This window comes from Dendrobium catenatum, unplaced genomic scaffold, assembly GCF_001605985.2.
Source record: "Dendrobium catenatum unplaced genomic scaffold, ASM160598v2 fragScaff_scaffold_314, whole genome shotgun sequence".
In the NCBI taxonomy this organism is placed as follows: domain Eukaryota; kingdom Viridiplantae; phylum Streptophyta; class Magnoliopsida; order Asparagales; family Orchidaceae; genus Dendrobium; species Dendrobium catenatum.
In genome coordinates, this window is record NW_021318776.1 from 209253 (window position 1) to 227442 (window position 18190).

The 18190-nt window shown below is 34.3% G+C and overlaps 2 protein-coding genes across 6 annotated transcripts in view; one reads left to right on the forward strand and one right to left on the reverse strand.

Annotated features, from left to right (window-relative positions):
- The first annotated feature begins 256 nt into the window (after positions 1–256).
- On the forward strand, positions 257–9020 carry LOC110100860 (peroxidase 59-like). Of its 2 annotated transcripts, XM_028693533.1 has the most exons (5): positions 257–285; positions 6380–6530; positions 7268–7450; positions 7675–7840; positions 8530–9020. In XM_028693533.1, the coding sequence occupies exons 1-5, from the start codon at positions 257–259 to the stop codon at positions 8955–8957; spliced, it is 957 nt and encodes a 318-aa protein (XP_028549366.1). In that variant the 3' UTR covers positions 8958–9020. The 2 variants fall into 2 exon arrangements, with proteins under 2 accessions (XP_028549366.1, XP_020684228.1); XM_020828569.2 differs by lacking the exon at positions 257–285 and having other exon boundaries at positions 6323–6530.
- A 4769-nt stretch (positions 9021–13789) lies between these two features.
- Positions 13790–18190, reverse strand: part of LOC110100814 (nuclear transcription factor Y subunit A-6) — a 16493-nt gene continuing 12092 nt past the window's right edge. For all 4 annotated transcript variants that reach the window (XM_020828501.2, XM_020828493.2, XM_028693532.1 and 1 more), the window contains 2 exons: positions 14510–14683; positions 13790–14427 (listed from right to left, as the gene is read on the reverse strand). In XM_020828501.2, coding sequence (XP_020684160.1) covers positions 14101–14427; positions 14510–14683 — 501 coding nt within the window. In that variant the 3' untranslated portion in view covers positions 13790–14100. The remainder of the gene's footprint in view (positions 14428–14509; positions 14684–18190) is intronic.

Consider the following 18190-nt stretch of genomic DNA (forward strand, 5'->3'; position numbering starts at 1 on the left):
TGTTGGATGAACATCCGTTTATGACTTTTGTGAATTTATTTGCTGTCTAATTTTTCTTTAAATTGATGTAATGAACTATTTTTATAGTTTTCTGGGATGGGTTACTGGGTTTATTTGCTGGGATGGGTTAAAGACATTTATTTGATGTCTAATGTATTTGTTGTATTGCTTTGGTTGCTGGGTTACTGGATTTGCTATGTTTACTTTGGCTGATGGGTTTGCTGTGTTGTTGCTGGGTGCTTCAAGAAGCCCAGGGATGTTGTTGATGGGTTTGTTGTGTTTAGGGTGTTGCTGGGTGCTTCAAGAAGCCTAAGGATGGTGTGTCTGGGGCTTCAAGAAGCCAACCATCAAACCAATTTCTGCTGCTTTGGTTGCTGGATAGTTGGGTTACTTTTGTTGCTGGGTTACTGGGTTGGTTGTTGTCTTGGTTTTTCTAGCCAGGTGTCTTGAAATGCTGGTTTGCTGGGATGGTTTTCTGAACTGAAGAAATAGTAGAAACTGCACAGAAATAACAGCAAAAACTAGTTTGATGGTTGGTTGTGTTGTTGCTGGGATGCTGGCCGGGTTGGTTGTTGTCTTGGTGTTGTTGTTGTCTTTAAATATTTAGGGTGTTGAGTTTGCTGTGTTTAGGGTGTAGAGTTTGCTGAACAGAAAAAATAATAGAAACTGCACAGAAATAATAGAACATAAATAAGTTTAGTGGTTTCTCTGGATGGTTGGCTGGGTAGCTAGGTTTCCTGTTATTTATGTTTGGCTGTGTTGGCAGGGAGATTGGTTTCCTGAACTTAAAAAATAGTATAATTAAACTGCACAGAAATAATAGCAGAAACTAGTTCGATGGTTGGTTGTATTGTTGCTGGGATGCTGGGTTGGTTGTTGTCTTGGTATTGTTGCCGTCTTTAAATATTTAGGGTGTTGAGTTTGCTGTGTTTAGGGTGTTGAATTTGCTGAACAGAAAAAATAGTAGAAACTGAATAGAAATAATAGAATAGAAATAAGTTTAGTGGTTTCTCTGGATGGTTGGCTGGGTAGCTGGGTTTGCTGTTATTTTTGTTTGGCTGTGTTGGCAGGGAGATTAGTTAGCTGTGTTGGCAGGGAGATTGGTTTCCTGAACTGAAAAAATAATAGAAACTGTACAGAAATAACAGCATAAACTGGTTTGATAGTTGGCTGTGTTGTTGCTTGGTTAGTTGCTGTCTTGGTGTTGTTGTTGTCTTTAAATATTTAGGGTGTTGAGTTTGCTGTGTTTAGGGTGTTGAGTTTGCTAAACATAAAAAATAGTAGAAACTGCACATAAATAACATAATAGAAATAAGTTTAATGGTTTCTCTGGATGGTTGGCTGGGTAGTTGGGTTTGCTGTTATTTCTGTTTGGCTGTGTTGGCAGGGAGATTGGTTGGTTGTGTTGGCAGGGAGATTGGTTTGTTGTTATTTCTGTTTGGCTGTGTTGATGGTTGGCTATGTTGATGGTTTGCTGGGTGCTTCAAGAAGCCCAGGGATGTTGGTTGGTTGTGTTGTTGCTGGTTGGTTCCGAAAGGATTGAAAGTTGAATAGCGATGATGAGTACCCTTCTAAACTTATTGTGAAGTCAATTGTGGGAAAAAAGTTATTGCAACCAGGTGGCATTTTGAGGGTTAATCAAACAAATACTAAGTATAAAATACAAATTGCCGCCTTGGATGGCAATATCTCAATTCGCAAGTCCGCAACCGTAAAAAATTATATTGTTGACTCACATTTCATTGAATAATGAATTATTTGGAGGGTTAATCTGAGCTAATAACTCAAGCTTTCAACTAATTCATGGATTTAAAATTATATCTATTTAATTGTTTATATTTTTTTATAGTTAGCTTATATCTCCATGAGGTCAGGCCGCAGGGACAAGACGTCAAGGAGTTGAAATTTTTGTAAATTGTAATTATGGTTTGAAATTTCTGTAAATTGTAATCATGGTTTGAAATTTCTATGTTTAATATTTTGTATAATTTTGTAAGTTTAATATTTTGTATAATTTGTATATTGTAATTAGCAAATTATTTTTGATTCCTAAATAAAATTTTTATTTATACAAGTTTCTATTTAAATTTTTCTATGTAGCTGTTTTTCCATAAATTTTTCTGTGTAGATTTTGCTGTTTAAATTTGTGCGTTACCCTTTAAATTTTATTATTTATGCAAATAACTCGGGTCAGCGGGTCATTCCGGGTTGACCCGAACCCGACTCGAGTCTGGTTCGGGTCCTAAATATTGACCCGTATCCATAACCGGGTCGGGTTCGGGTCAACCCGTTTACCTTCGGGTCAGCTCGGGTTCGACACAAACCCGGCCCGTGACCCGGTATTGACACCGCTAATCACACAAATTCTTGTATGTATTTATTAGCTATCAATCTATATCTCTGCTATCTCCTCTAATATTTTAATGCATATACTCTCTAAAGTACACTAAGAAAGACCTCTCTAACTTTTATAACAAGATTGACCAATTACTATGCTCTATGAAAGAGTAAATTTAAATTTTTCTTGAATAAAATATAACATGTACTATGCTCTATTTCTTTGTTGCTCATTCTTCTATCTCTCTTTTCTTCTTTGTGCTGATTATATAAGGTTTCATTTGTAATCCCTACATAAAGATCCTGCCTCAATCTCTTATATACAATGGAGTAGACCTCTTAACTCACCAAATCATTACTATTTCAGTTGCAGAAACCCCGACATCTAAATATTCAAATGCTTAATGAAAATTTCTCTTTCTTCTCTTCCATACAAGTCACTAATACGACTATGTTTGGCTTCACTCTCTAGTTCCCTTTAACCCCGTCGGGCTTAGCTAGGTTGGTGGGTGAGCATGGTTGGGAACCCCCAACCCATATTCGAATCCCCTCTCATGCGGCACGACCCCCTTAAGTGGGGAGAAAATAATTGCGGGTCCTGCACCTGTGGGCCTAGTGGCTCGTAGGCTTGCCAAGGGATTAGTTACACCGTCAAGCACCTCCTAAGGGGTGTGGCAAAAAGTAGATACCCCCGTTCCAAAAAAAATATTCCATGTTGGAAAGGTAGATGGTGTGGTTCTTGACACTTGTTTATTCTCTACAATATTTAATTACTGAAAAGTGTGCAACCATATTTATGATCAGCTTGAGCCTTGCAACTCCAGACACCTTGCTAAGCTTTATATCATGCATTGTGGTTAATATTTTGAAGGAGAAACATAATAAACTAAAGGGAGGTTTTAGTGCCTTCAGAGGAATCGCACTTGACCTCATCAACTTGTATTTTGCATATACTGCTATGCTTTCTCAATAAAGGTTTTTCAGTAAGTTTGGCACTGAAGCAAGCGAGATGATGTTTGCCACGGCTCACGACAGTGCCATTGCGTTGCTTGGAAGCATCATAATGAAGTTCAAAAGGGCAGCCAAAATCTAGCAAATGCAAATCATAACCAGAAAGAGCTCCGGGTGAGCAATTTTCCACCCTAAAATCTTTTATTTTTCTTTGAAAAATAATATTTTTAACTATTGCCCACCATCAACAAATATAGTTAACCAAATTCTAAGAAAAAAAAAATTATAATTTTGTTTATACGATTATTCATTTCATAATCATATTTTATCCACTCTCAAAATAGAGGCCGGTTCTATCCCTTACTAGAACTACCACTGGAATGAGAAAGTGATCCCATCTCTATCAATTTATGTTGAACACTAATTCAAAAATATTCTTCTTTATAATTCATCAAATCAATATGATTATATATATGCACTATGATTCACCGACACTTTTCCTCAAAGAGACGTGCAGTGTCCCGACACGACACTCCTCCGACACGTGTCGAACAAACCGAAAACGTGTCCGATTAAAAAATATTAAATTTGGACTACACGCATGTCCGACACACATATCTTAAATATTTTATAAATTTTTTTAAATATAATGTCTTGTATTTGGCAGGATTTAAACTAAATTTCTTATTTCCTATCAATAACACCAAATGAATATCCGCACTTAATACCCAATCATCGAATATTCTCATTTTTATTTCTTTTTGACAGTGAAGTTATTTTCATCTCCTCTCTCGATGACTGATAAACGGCATCGACGTCATATTCTTGACATCCTAATGCTAATCATTTTAAGCACAACTTCTAGTCAAATAACTTATTATTTTCAAATTATTTTTAAAATTATACTTATTTAATTTTCATATACTATTTTTTAAATATAAATACTATAATACCGTGTCCGAGTCCTATATTTTCAATAACTGACATGTCCTGTGTCTGTGTCATGTCGTATCCGTGTCGCCTTGTCCTTATTTGTGCATCATAGTATATATATATATATATATATATATGGAGATGGTTGTGGTTTTAATGGTCACAAAAGGATTTAATAAGGTTCAAAACCACCGTAGGACCTTCGTAGTTGTCTTCCGCTGCAAATATCTTTCGTGGTGGTTTTGAAGCTGTCGGGTAAAGAGATCAAATATCAAAACATTAATTTTAGCATCGATTTAAACCGTTACAATTCTAAAATATTTGTAACAACTAAAATCGCCACAAATGGTAATATAACAGTGGTTATTACAATAAGATGCATCTGAATTTGATACGTAACACAATCCACTTTGTTTTTCATATAAAGTAGATCAATTAGATGAATTGGGAGAATTAAAGGAGATTTCTATTGGCCCTAAGCTCCATGCGCAGTGTAATGGAACCCAGCTAGCGAGTTCTCTGCAGAAGAAGTATAATTATTTATGCATGCCCATTACCCATATAAGCATGTGATTGCTTCAAGTGCGTGCAAAGTTTTCATCATGCATGCGCACTTCTGTAAGTGCAATCAGTCATGGCTGCGCCAACTTTCGTGCACGAAATATATAACTCGACTCCAAAGAAAGCCCTGAATTATAGTAAAAATAGGTGTCATGCATAGCTTAATTTATTTAATTTCCTTTTAACAAAGTGAATGTGTGTCGCATATTATATATATAAAAGGATGCATATTAATGACAAAATTATGAAGTAAAAAAAAAAATAAAAAAAAAATAAAAAAATATATATATATAAAAGGATGCATAAGAGGAGTTACATAAAACGTGTTGGGGAATGGAGTAAATGCCGCGACGAAACAAACAAGAAAGTAAAAGCAATGGAAAGTAAAAGGACATCATAATTTAATATGAAAAAAATCGAAATCGGGAAAAAATCACAGTCCCACCACACCTAGAAATCCACTATGAAAATGATAGAAATAAGTACATACCTCTCTTCTCTCTTGTTCTCTTGTTGCTTCTCTTCTCTCTTGCATTGTTCTCACACTCAAAACAAAAGAGAAATACTAGATAACACTAAGGCACCCCACCATTTAGAAAACAATAAAGAAAAACTGTCCAGTCCGCCTCAAAGCGTTATAACGCCAGTTTGGAGGATTGTGGCGCTATAAGCCTCTGTTCTTGATCTGTCTAACAATGTTGTAGCCCTCAAACCCATAGCGTTGCGGCACAACACACAGTTTGAAGCTTTAAAATGCATAAGCCTTTGTTCTCAATCCGTCGTCTGACGATGCTACACGCAAAGCGGCAGCGTTGCGGTGCTCTATTATCTATAGTTTCTTCCGTCAAAGATTGTAACACCAGGGCGCTCAGGAACACAACGCTAGGGGATGGGCTCGAGTACATAACTCTGGGGGCGCTCGAAATAGCAAAAGAATGGAGAATAGCGATCAAACTCATGACCTCAAAATAAAAGTGGAGGTATGAATCACTGGGCCAAGACCTAATTCAAACTAGTTTAACATTTAGCATGAATAATTGGTTCCAATGGGGGAGCCATCCCAATATAAAAAATCAATCCTTTTCTGAAATGGCCATTGACCTTCAAGTCAAATAGAATCAGCTGTCCTCATTTCCTTTCTTTCACCAAGCAAAATACTCCACCATGCAAGCTAGTGAGCTTCATTGCAACCTCCACGAACCAATATCAAGGTAAAAGACAAACCACTGAATCCGGCCATCTCCAACCCACTTTCTTATAATATCTCTTACAATCCATGCGCCTTATAAAAACCCTAAAACCTTAAAAAGAATCACACCATGCTAGGGTTTATGCGCACCCACGTTGAGTTGGCCGGCCGCCGCCCACTATACAAGCAGATAAGCTTGAAGACATTCATACAGCCATATTGGTCTTCTTTCAGTGTTTGTTCTTCTATAAAAGCTCTCCCTTCAGCCTTCAACTATCTATATAGAAAAAGAAAGAGAGAGAGAGAGAGAGAGAGAGAGAGAGAGAGAGAGAGAGAGACTTACAGAAAGAATATGAAGAGCTCCATTTGGTTTTTGGCTGTGACAGTTTTGTTTTGTTTATGTTTGAGGGGTAAAGGTCAATTGAGAGCTGATTACTATGCGAGCAGTTGCCCTAATTTGTCTAAAGTGGTGTGGAGAGAAGTCTTTAAAGCTATTCAGAATGAAATGAGGATGGGAGCTTCCCTTCTTCGGTTGCACTTTCATGACTGCTTCGTGAATGTAAGTTTTCTTTGTGTCTTTTAATATTGTTTGAAATAAATGTTCTTCAAAAAATCTCTAAAATTTAATAATCTGATTAAGGCTTAGTTTGGGATGATTTTTTTACTGTTTCTTAAAGTAATTTTCTAGTAAAAAAAATTATGTTTTTTAAAGCAACTTTTTAGTAATTTTTGTACTAAAAAACTACTTCAAGAAGGTAAGAAAGTCGTCCCAAATAAAACTTAAATTTTTCCATTAAAAAAACTCAATAATTATCAATATATACATTTAGGTTATTATATTATTAATTTTAAGAAAATTGAAACATAAAATAAAAATTTAGACATGAATAAATAGATTAAAAATGTCCATAAAAATTAAAAAGGAAAATAACTCATCCAAATAAAAAATAATTTTTGAGTGTTCTTTCACTATCTTAAACTTCCCACAATCTCTAAATGCATAAGCTTTTGGTAAACCCTAAATATTTCATAATAGAAGATGTTGATCTAAGAAAATAATTCTTGTAAATTTTTTATGATGATGAATTTTATAATCATTAAATTTTCTTTAAGATTAGTGCAATATATATTTTGATTTATTCTCTATATATAATACACTCATCTCAAAACAAATCCAATGCTAAAATTTGCTCTGAATAGAATTTTTTTTCAATTAAGAATCAAAAGCTACTGTGTAATAACTACATCATGGACATCATCTCAGCATGTTAACATATAATTTTTTCTCTCTCACAGGGCTGCGATGGATCAATCCTCTTAGACGGCAGTGACAGCGAAAAATTCGCTCCTCCTAACCTAAATTCTGCAAGAGGATTTGAAGTCATAGACACCATTAAAGCTGCAGTTGAGAATGAATGCAATGGAATAGTCTCCTGTGCTGATATAGTTGCCATATCTGCGAGAGACTCAGTTCTTCTGGTATATAAATAAGTTCTTCCAAAACTCAGTACTCAGCTTGTGATTTAGGCTTGGTTTAGGATGGTTTTTATCTTGCTTTCTAAAACAGTTTTTTAGTACAAAAATTTCTTCAAATTTGAATTTTTTGTACTAGAAAACTGTTTTAGAAAGCAATATGAAAGTTGCCCAAACAAAATCTTAGCTACTTAACTCTTAATTTGGTATCATTAATAATAACTCATCAGAGTGGAGGACGTCCATGGACAGTTCTTCTTGGAAGAAGGGATGGCTTGGTATCAAACCAGACTGGTGCAGCCAATGGGCTCCCTAGTCCTTTTGATAGTCTTGGCGTAATCATATCTAAATTTGCTGCTGTTGGCCTCAGCACCACCGATGTGGTCACTTTATCAGGTATTTTACAGTGTGACTCATGGTGATTTGTTAGGTGTGGATAGGGGTGTCAATATTTGACATGACCCGAGAATCCGATCCGAAAATTTCGGGTTAGCGTCAACCCGAACCCGAAACTGGTCAGGTTCAGGGTCAACATTTCGACCAGTTTCAAAAATCGGGTTGGATTCGGGTTAACCCTTTGACCCAAAATTGACCCAATTTCAATCCGAACCCCCGATTTTGACCCGACAACCTGAGATTGACCCGATTTTGACCTAGTTTTGACCCAAAAAGAGGAGATTGACCAATTTTTTACCCGAAAATTAGCAATTTTTTTTGTTGGAAACTAGTCATTCGGGTCGTGTCAGGTTGACCCAGACCCAAAGCGGGTCAGGTTCAGGTCTGAAAAATCGACATGTTTTTAAAAACGGGTCGGATTCGGGTTGACCCGAATAGTGCCGGATCAGTTTCGGATTCGACCCAAACCCGACCCGTGACCCGAAATTGACACCCCTAGGTGTGGATACATAACTCATCGGAGTTGTGTATTCATTGTGTACTACTATACTTTTTTCCAATTACATTAGCAATTATACATTATATATTTATATGTATATCATCTGCACGTAATAAGTTCTCCGAAATATTTTGGATCAAATCCTTTACTACTCTCATGTTCCATATGTAAAATAACTAAAAATTTGAAGGTGCACACACAATTGGCCGAGCTCGATGTGCACTTTTCAACAATCGTCTGTTCAACTTCTCTGGCACTGGCGCTGCCGACCCTACCCTTGACTCCTCCCTCGCCTCTCAGCTCCAAAGCTTATGCCCTCTGAATGGTGATGGTAATGTGACAACGCCACTTGATCAGAGCTCCATCGATTTCTTCGACAACCACTACTTCAACAACCTCATCAACAACAAGGGAGTACTATCTTCTGACCAAATCCTCTTCTCTGGCGACGCTGCGACGACAACTTCAACAATAACTCTTGTTCAAAGCTATGGAAGCAACAGCGGCCTCTTCTTCTCTCAGTTTGGAAGCTCCATGGTTAAGATGGGGAATATAAGTCCACTCACTGGGAATGTTGGAGAAGTGAGGAAAAATTGTAGGGTGGTTAACTCAAGTTAATATTAATTATTAATTCATAAAGCAAATGGTTTGTAGTTTTTGTTTGTGTAACATTAGTTATGATGGATAAGGTGAGTATAAGTTTATTTATGTAGCATGAAAAAAATGAAATAATAGTAGTCAATTTTAGTTGTACTCATGATAATTGTAGTAGTAAAATTAGAAGGATGTGGCTGAATATTTAAATGAAGATATCCAAGAAAATTCCTTGCAACAACAACAACAAGTATTTATCTCACTATGTGCAGTTGGCTACATGAATCTTTTTTCTCCATTGTGTCATATTAAGAGTCAAATTCTCTTCTAAATCTAATAAAGAAATGTCATTTCTAATATTTTATAACCAAGTCTTTTTAGGCACTCTACCTCTACCTTTCTTAACATAAGTTAAATTTAATACATATACTTTTCTAACAGGGTCATCCAAAGGCCGTCGTTTTATGTGATCAAATTATTTAAAATGACACTCTCTAATCTTATCTTCCACTGAAACTACTCCAACATTTTCACGTATATGCTAATTTTGTATCATGTCTCTAAGAGTAAAGACACTCTTTCACATGAGCATCCTCATCTTTGCAACACTTAGCTTAATTTTATGCTTCTCTTTTAATGGCCAACATTCTGCAACATAAAGCATTGTAGGTCTCACTACCATCTTATAGAATTTTCCCTTAAGTTTGAGAGGGACTCTATCACACAACAAGCCCAATGCATCCCTCCACTTCAACTATCCAACTTGAATTCAACTAATAATATCCCCATCTATTTCACCATCACCATGAACAATATTGTGATGCCTCAAAATCTAAATTGGAATAATTATTCTTATTTTCTAATAAACAGACTATCTAATATTATCTTTTAGTAATAAACATCAAAGAAGATTTTATAATTTTAAACATTAATATACACATTTATATTCAAAATCAAAAATCATATATAATATTCAGGATCTGTACAATCATCATATATTTATCATATCCTAAGTACAAAATAAAAATAAAAAAATATATATAACCTGAAGAATCCTGACCAACCTTACACCTCTGTTCTCTTGCCTTGATTTAAAATCATTTAACAACAGATAATGAGCTTCAAAGCCCAGCATGTCACCTAAACCGACAATTGAAATCAAAATGCGGCAAATAAGCAATATGCATGTCAATAGTCAAATCATAACAGTTGCATCTATATGATCATTGAATCAGTACAGAAATAATAAATCTTAAATGCAATAACGTAGAACATGTAAACAGTAAAATACTACGGTACAAAAGCTGGGGAAAGAAACCAGTAAGAGTATCAAATCTATAAAATAATCATCGTATCAGTAATATCAATCAATACATAAATGAAATAAAATATCAAATCAAAATATCAGTAAAGACTATCAAAATTAAATCAATGTAATAAAATTATATAGAAATGTACACATGCTATTCATACATTCTATATCATGTGCTCAATACATCACATGCTTAATATTAATACAATGAATTAGTATTATCAAATAATATTAGAATCTAATTCTGTAATACAAACAATCCAGTGGTGGGAGCAGTTGAATAATGCAATAATTATAAATTCGTACAATAATAATAAATCAATATAATAATAAGAACAGTACCTCAAGAACATGTAATTTAATAATCACACTAAATAAGTAAGAATATTTGACTATCACGATATTTTTTAGTGTTGGTATCAGTATTAGTAAATTGTTAACTCAGTAAATAGAGTCGTCACTCTTTTCTCTTTGGCATATTAATGATCTCTTTATAACTCCTAATCAGTATATTATGAGAATTAATAGAGGATAACATCAAATCATAGTATTTAAAAGAAAGTTTATCGATCCACCATCTTGTAAAGGTCAATTAGTCTTCAACCAATGGATAAATCAGCCTTTACTTATTTGTTTCACATATGATATTATTATCACAATACTGTAACAGTAATAGCGATCGATCAGCTATTACTCAAGTATATATACACACATCTATTTTCAATGCAATGGAGTATCAAACCAATGGATAAATCAGAGGATAAATCAATAAATAATACATAATTAAGTTTAATTAAGAAGATGTCAAAATATAATAACGATAGACAATAAAAATCATACTGAGCAAAAATTTATATTTTTAATGAGACGAGTAAAAGTTTCTTATAACGAGACAAGTAATTTTCCCAACAGGCTCGACAGACAAAAATTGTTCTGTGGCATCTAAATCTTATCTTGTAATTTCCCTCTCCTCTCATTTCTCTCAAATCATCTCAAACCCAAGCCTCTATTAATGAAAAAAAAACTTTTTAAAATATTTTAGTGACTTAGGATATTTTAATATAATATAATATTATATTAATATAATATTTAATTTAATAAATTTTTAATAGAAAATTCAAATAAATTATTTTAGCACTTAAAAATTATAGAAAAATCTTTTTAAAATAATTTAGTTTATTTAGAAAATTTCAGTGAAATTGGTTTACAAAACAAACACCTAATAGTCTCGAAATACTCACTTGTACTGATCGGTACCAATTCCTTAAGGATTTTCACTAGTGCCCAAAAATCACGAAAAAATTTGTGTAAGTAAAATACTAAAATAACAACATCATAGCAAAGGCGATTTGTGATTTGGAGTTATAATAACTCCAAAAAAAAATTGACAAAATTAAAATACATGCCATTACAAATAGACCCAAGTTATCTAAAACATGTACTCTTATTAATGACTTGATCACCCAAAGTCACAATCCCTCCACTAGATCTATTATTAATAAAATTGTACTCCATATATTCAATTTTAGATCTACTCAACAATGAAAGTCTTTAGACCGTACGTAAGGTTGACCTTCATAATTTAAGTTTGCCTTCAACTCCCTATGTAGTCTTATCAACAAGAAGAATATCATTAACAAAAGTATATGTTAGGGTACAACCTCTTACTAATGTCTAATGAGAACATCCATGACTAAAGAAAAAAAGATATGGGCTATAAGGCTGATCCTTGATGTAATCCAACTACAATAGGTAAATACTTGATCAAATCACATTGTGTTTGAACACAAGTAACATCTCCTGCATACATATCCTTAATGACTTGAATATAAGCATTCTTAACCATTTTATTATGTAGAACTCTCCATAGTATTTCTCTTAAAATTTTATCATATGCTTTCTCTAAATCAATAAAAATCATATGTAGACCCTCCTTATTCTCTTCATACTTCTCCATCAAACCTCTCAATAAATGTATAACTTTCATGGTAGACCTACTTGGCATGAATCCAAATTGATTTTGAGAAACATTAGTGTCACGCCGCAACATATAATCCATAACTCTCTCCCGTGGTTTTAAAGTATGAAGCATTAAATTAATTCCTCTATAATCAGGGGTGGAACCAGCTTCAATTTTGAGGGGGGGCAAATACAACACAAAAATAATTAAATATTAAAAAAATATTATTATATATCTATATATTACGACAAGTTTTTTTAAAAAAATTTTAAGCAAGAAAAATAAAGAAAAAAAATGTAATTAAACAGTCATGAAAAGCATGAAAGAGAATATTAGAACTAAATGTGAAGAAATATATAGATATTTTAGGGCAAGATAGGATAAAAGAGTTTTTTAGGGGGGGCAAAAAAAATTTTATGAGGGGCAAAAAATTTTTTTTACTCTATTATAATTTTTTTTTTTTACTCTTATAAAAAAAAAATTTTTTTGAGGGGGGGCAATTGCCCCCCCTAAGCTTGTAGTGGTTCCACCCATGTACATCACCTTTATTCTTAAAATAGGAACAACACATTAATTCTCCACTCATCTGATACCTTTTTAGTCTTCAAAATAATATTAAAAATTTTATTAAGACAAGAAATTTCCTTATCTCCTAAGCATTTTCACACCTTTATTGGAATATCATCATGTCCAACAGCTTTTTCACACTTCATTTTCTTTAAAGCCTCTTTAACTTTGATTTTATTAATATGTCGATAAAAAAAAATTTATTTTTATTTAGGGTGATAATATCACTAAAGTCAATCGCATTCTGATAATCTTCATTGAAAAGTTTAGCAAAATTTCCCATCCACCTTTGTTGAATATTCTCTTCTAATAAAAGCACTTTTTGATCTTCATTGGCCTTAATACACTTTACTTGAACTAAATCCTTACTACTCCTATATTATTGTTTATCTATCTTATACATATATTTTTTGCCCTCCTTAGCATCTAAACTATTATTAAAATCATTAAAAGCTAAAATATTTGCATCGCATATTGCTTTCTTAAACGCCTCATAAACTTTCTATCTTTTCCAATTATTAGAATTAGTACGGCTAAATTAATTTTTATAGTAAATATTCTTATTTTTCTATCTTTTCTTGCACATTTTGATTTCACAATCAACGATTTTTATGATTAGTAATTATTTTGTTTGATACTCCAAACATATCTTTTACAACATTCTTAATATCACTAACTATTTTTTCTCATATAAAATTAGCTTCCTCATGCACATGCAAGATTTTAAGATCTAAAATCTTATTATCAAAAATATTTTTATTAATATTATTTAAATACCCCATCTAATACTTGAATAATTATTTACTTTATTTTTTATTTTCTACCCTTCATTTTAAAGTCTAAAACTAATAAATAAGGTTGTATGCATAAACTTTTACTCGGATTATGTTTAATAATTGATCATTTTTGGAGTATTATTGATATTCTTGACATATCTAATACACAATCTACATACATTTCGAATACATTTAAATTTTTAATAAAATAAATAAATAAAGGTGGTGAACAACAAAGCCAAAAGAGAACAGAATAAAACTTGAATTAATCCCAAAATGCTTGCCATGGGATTGCCCTGGCTGTTACATCTACCAGGCAATACAAACTAGTAAGCGTTGGTCCCAAATATAACTAAGAAGCGCTTGCAATCTCTGGTTCACAACCAACTGATAACAAAGTTTGCCAAAAACTACATAGAAAGGTCCCACATATATATACATTCTCCAAGAGTTAACCACCAATGGAACAAGGAAGAACTAAGCCTCATGGAAACAATACTAAAGCCAAGGATGAATTGCCGGGAGATCGGCACGACGATGACCTCCCCATCTCTACCTCGCAACCGGCACCCGAAGCTTGGTGCCATTGTTGAACAAACCATCACAACCATAGGTGAAACCAAGGTGGGCTTGAGAATGGAGCTTGACCACTTGCCCGCCATCGTTTGAAACGCTCGTTATTTCCGAACACGTCGGCGTGGCGGAAGAGATCGCCGCGCCATTATGGAGTCCTACTGTTCTGCCAGGTTGCGGAGGTTCAGAACCTGCGAAATCATGGAGTCCTGAAGCATCCTGAATCTTCTTGGTGTTTAGGAATCTTCCACCAGTTCCTCTAGCTCTCTTCATGGCATGAAGGTGTCGAGACTCATGAAGATATGGCTAGACCAATGAAATGTAGATGAAGTTTCATTCCATATTTCAGATAAGAACAGAGATCTTTCATTAAAGAGTAGAAGAGTACCTTGCGTGGGTTTTTTGAAGATTTATTATGAAACTCTAGCTTTGCCCGATGCTGCCTTCTTCGGAGGATTGCTTTGTATTGTTTAGCATTGACATATATGGGTTCTTCTCCTGCTGGCTGATGAGGTAAGGCCACACGAGAGCAAGGTGATAAGCCCATCATTTGAGGATGAATCTGGTAAAGTGAATTGCAAATACATAACACAAGAATTAGTAGGAATAGAATGTTTGATAAAAAAATAAATAAAAAATAAAAAAGGAATAGAATGTTTGATAAAAAAAATGTTACATAGAAGAAAAAAAGGCAAAATTTTCAAGGGGTATTTGCATGGATATTATAAAATTGTTATGTAGTTATATATCTAGCATTTACATCTTTATAGTTACTTATATAACACCACGGTGTTTAAATCTCATAAAAAATAGGTAAGAAAAGATATTTTATCCGTTAGAAAAGTTAATATTAGTGATATTTTTTAATATAAATTAGATATTTGAATATTATATAAATAAATATAAATATTTCGGTGTTAGAAATGCAGATTTTTCTAATATTTATGTAAATTTGCAAATGGTTTTTTAATATGGTGGAGCTATTCTTAATGGGGCACATAAATTGGTTTTTAGAGGGCACAAACTGAATGTTTGATGTGGGAAACATGAGCTCCCACATGCGTCATCTTGAATCAACCCTTGATTTATAAAGCTTGTAGAGGTTTGAGGATCTAAGAAAACTGAAATAGCAAAAATGTATGGGAAAAACTAGGTTATATTTGTGAAGTGTAAAGTTTAAATATTATTATATAATCTAATAAAACAAAACTATGATTAAGGCATAAACCAACATATACAATTAATTTTTTCTTTTTTTATCAATAGAGGAATAAGAAATCCACCAATGTTTTAAAAATCGAATCGGACCGACTAGTTCAACCGATTGAACCAGGAACCGGCCAGCCGGTAGGTTCGATCCTTTGTCTTAACTGGCTCTGCAGGAAACCAGAGCAGCCCGCTTCAAATTGGCGATCTAACCGCTAGACGGGTTCTTATTAAGTACTTTGTGAATCATCACAAACAGATTCAAAATATCAAAATAGCTCTCGTATCTACTATCAGTAATAGGCAGAGTATCATCATCCGAAGTAGTCTTCCAATAAGTTGAAAAGAAATATCAAGCAACGTAATGGATATCGACTCACAAGGTATAAATGAAAATGGAAAAGAGAGCAAAATCTGCATAATTAAATCACAATAGACTCGTGAAATAAGATCAAATTAGACACTTTGATCATCAGATTAATACTAAAGTTTCTTGGAATTTCCATTTTGTAAGCATTAGATAAAATGTGTTGCACAACTTTTAAAGGACATGCCTTCATGCATTCAATTTATTAAAGGTTTCAGATGAAAACAGTTCAAGATTTAGGCACATTATCACCACATTTTATTTTCATATACCTCTTGTTCACATCAACAAAAAGCCTTCTAATTTTCATACTTAATCGCTTTTTTTTTTTGGAATATCCTCATGCAAATCATACATATATTGTGTGCATAATAGGCAAATAATAAAATGCTAAAGATTAATATGTGCCCTAAAGATTAATAAAAATAAGCCATAACTAAATCCTAAAATAAAGAAATGTTAATAAAATTGCACGCTGTCAGATCATACAATGATAATGTCTATATGGAGAAATAACATTTTACAACAACAATAAGCCTTTATCCCACCTCGTGGGAAGGTATCGCTACATGAATCTTTTTTTCTCCATTGTTTTATTAATAGGCAAATTCTCATTTAAAACTAATAAAAAATTTTCATTTTTAAAATTTTCTAACCAAGTTTGTTTATGTCTAGCTCTATCTTTCTTAAAATAGGTTGGATTTAATGCATATACTCTCCCAACAAAATCATCAGAAGGGCAACATTTTATGTGACCAAACTATCAAAGGTTACTCTCAAAATAATCTTATTTGCTACTGGAGCTACTCCAATATTTTCACGTATATTTGTTTTGAATTCCATCTAAGTGTAAAGCCACTCATTCACACATCCTTATCTCTATAATAATTAACTTATTTTCATGCTTCTCTTTTAATGGCAAATATTCTATTACTGTTAAAATTGCACTCCATTTATTCGATTTTAGATCTACTCAAATGAAAACATTTAAACTATATAGTTAACCTCCATAACTCAAGCTTTACATCAACTCTCTCTCTCTCTCTCTCTCTCTCTCTCTCATTTTATCAACAAGAAGAATATCATCTGCAAAAAGCAACACCAGGGTACATGTTCTTGCAAATGTCTAGTAAAAGCATCCATGACAAAAGAAAAAAGATAAAGGTTTAAAGCTAATCTTTGATGTAATCCAACAGAAATAAGAAAATACTAGGTCAAACCACCTTGTGTTTGAAAATGAGTAACATCTCTTGCATACAAATCCTTAATAACTTGAATATAAACATTATTATTTATTTTCTTCTTTAAAACTCTTCAAAGCACTCCTCTTAGAGCTTTATCATATGTTTTTTTCTCTAAATCAATAGATATCATATGTATATCCTCCTTATTCTCTCTATATTTCTCCATCAAACCTCTCAATTACTCTCTTGTATAATTTTAAGATTTTACATATTAACTTAATTCTATTATAATTCGCACACATACACTCTATATATAACTTAATTCTACTTAGTTCGAGTCGAGCTTGACAACCAAAACCCGAGCTTGAACTCGAGTCAAGTTCAAAATCCAAGCTCGAGCTCGACTCATCGTCAAATCGAGCGGCTCGTCGAGCTCGCTATCGAGCCCGTCATCGCGCCCGTGACGGGCGGCCCGTCGTCTCGAGACCTCAGTTCTGACTTCATCCACGGTTCTGCCCACCGTCATCACGCCCTCCGTCGTCGCGCCCTCCGTCGTCGCCCGTCCGAAATCAGCTCGTTGGCGGAGCTCATCCGACGTGTTGCAGAGCTTCGTCGTCCCGAGATCGTCGAGCAATGGATGTCGTCGTCCCAAGATTGTCGAGCAATGGATGTCGTCGTCCCGAGATCTTCGAGCAATGGATGTCGTCGTCCCGAGATCTTCGAGCAATGGATGTCGTCGTCCCGAGATCTTCGAGCAATGGATGTCGTCGTCCCGAGATCTTCGAGCAATGGATGTCGTCGTCCCGAGATCTTCGAGCAATGGATGTCGTCGTCCCGAGATCTTCGAGCAATGGATGTCGTCGTCCCGAGATCTTCGAGCAATGGATGTCGTCGTCCCGATATCCGACGACCAATGGATGAGCTCTGCCGTCAAGATCGAGATCAGTCGCATCCGGCCTTTGTCCCGAGCTCGTCTGCCGTCGAGAAACGAGATCCGCTTGTGCCGTTGTTTTGGATTTTCAGCTCGCGATATTTGGATTTCCCGCCCATGAGCTCCGCCAACGAGCTGCTCGTCGAGCCGACGAGTCGAGTCTACTTGTAGAGAGATACTTACAAGATCAAAAAAAAAATTCTAACTAACAACAACAGACGAAAATAACCAAAATTTTGCGTTTCTCTCTCATCCTCTCTCCTCTTCCCCTCCCTCTCCCTCTTCGCTTCACGGCAACCATGCAAGAATGGGGGAGTGTGTGGAGTTGGGGGTACTTAGTGCTTATATATATATATTATATTATATATTATATATATTATA

Coding starts and splice junctions, on each gene's coding strand:
- LOC110100860 (XM_020828569.2), top strand. CDS start 6,324: ATGAAGAGCTCCATTTGGTTTTTGGCTGTGACAGTTTTGTTTTGTTTA. Junction 6,531..7,267: donor TTCATGACTGCTTCGTGAAT/GTAAGTTTTCTT, acceptor TCTCTCTCACAG/GGCTGCGATGGATCAATCCT. Junction 7,841..8,529: donor CGATGTGGTCACTTTATCAG/GTATTTTACAGT, acceptor AAAAATTTGAAG/GTGCACACACAATTGGCCGA.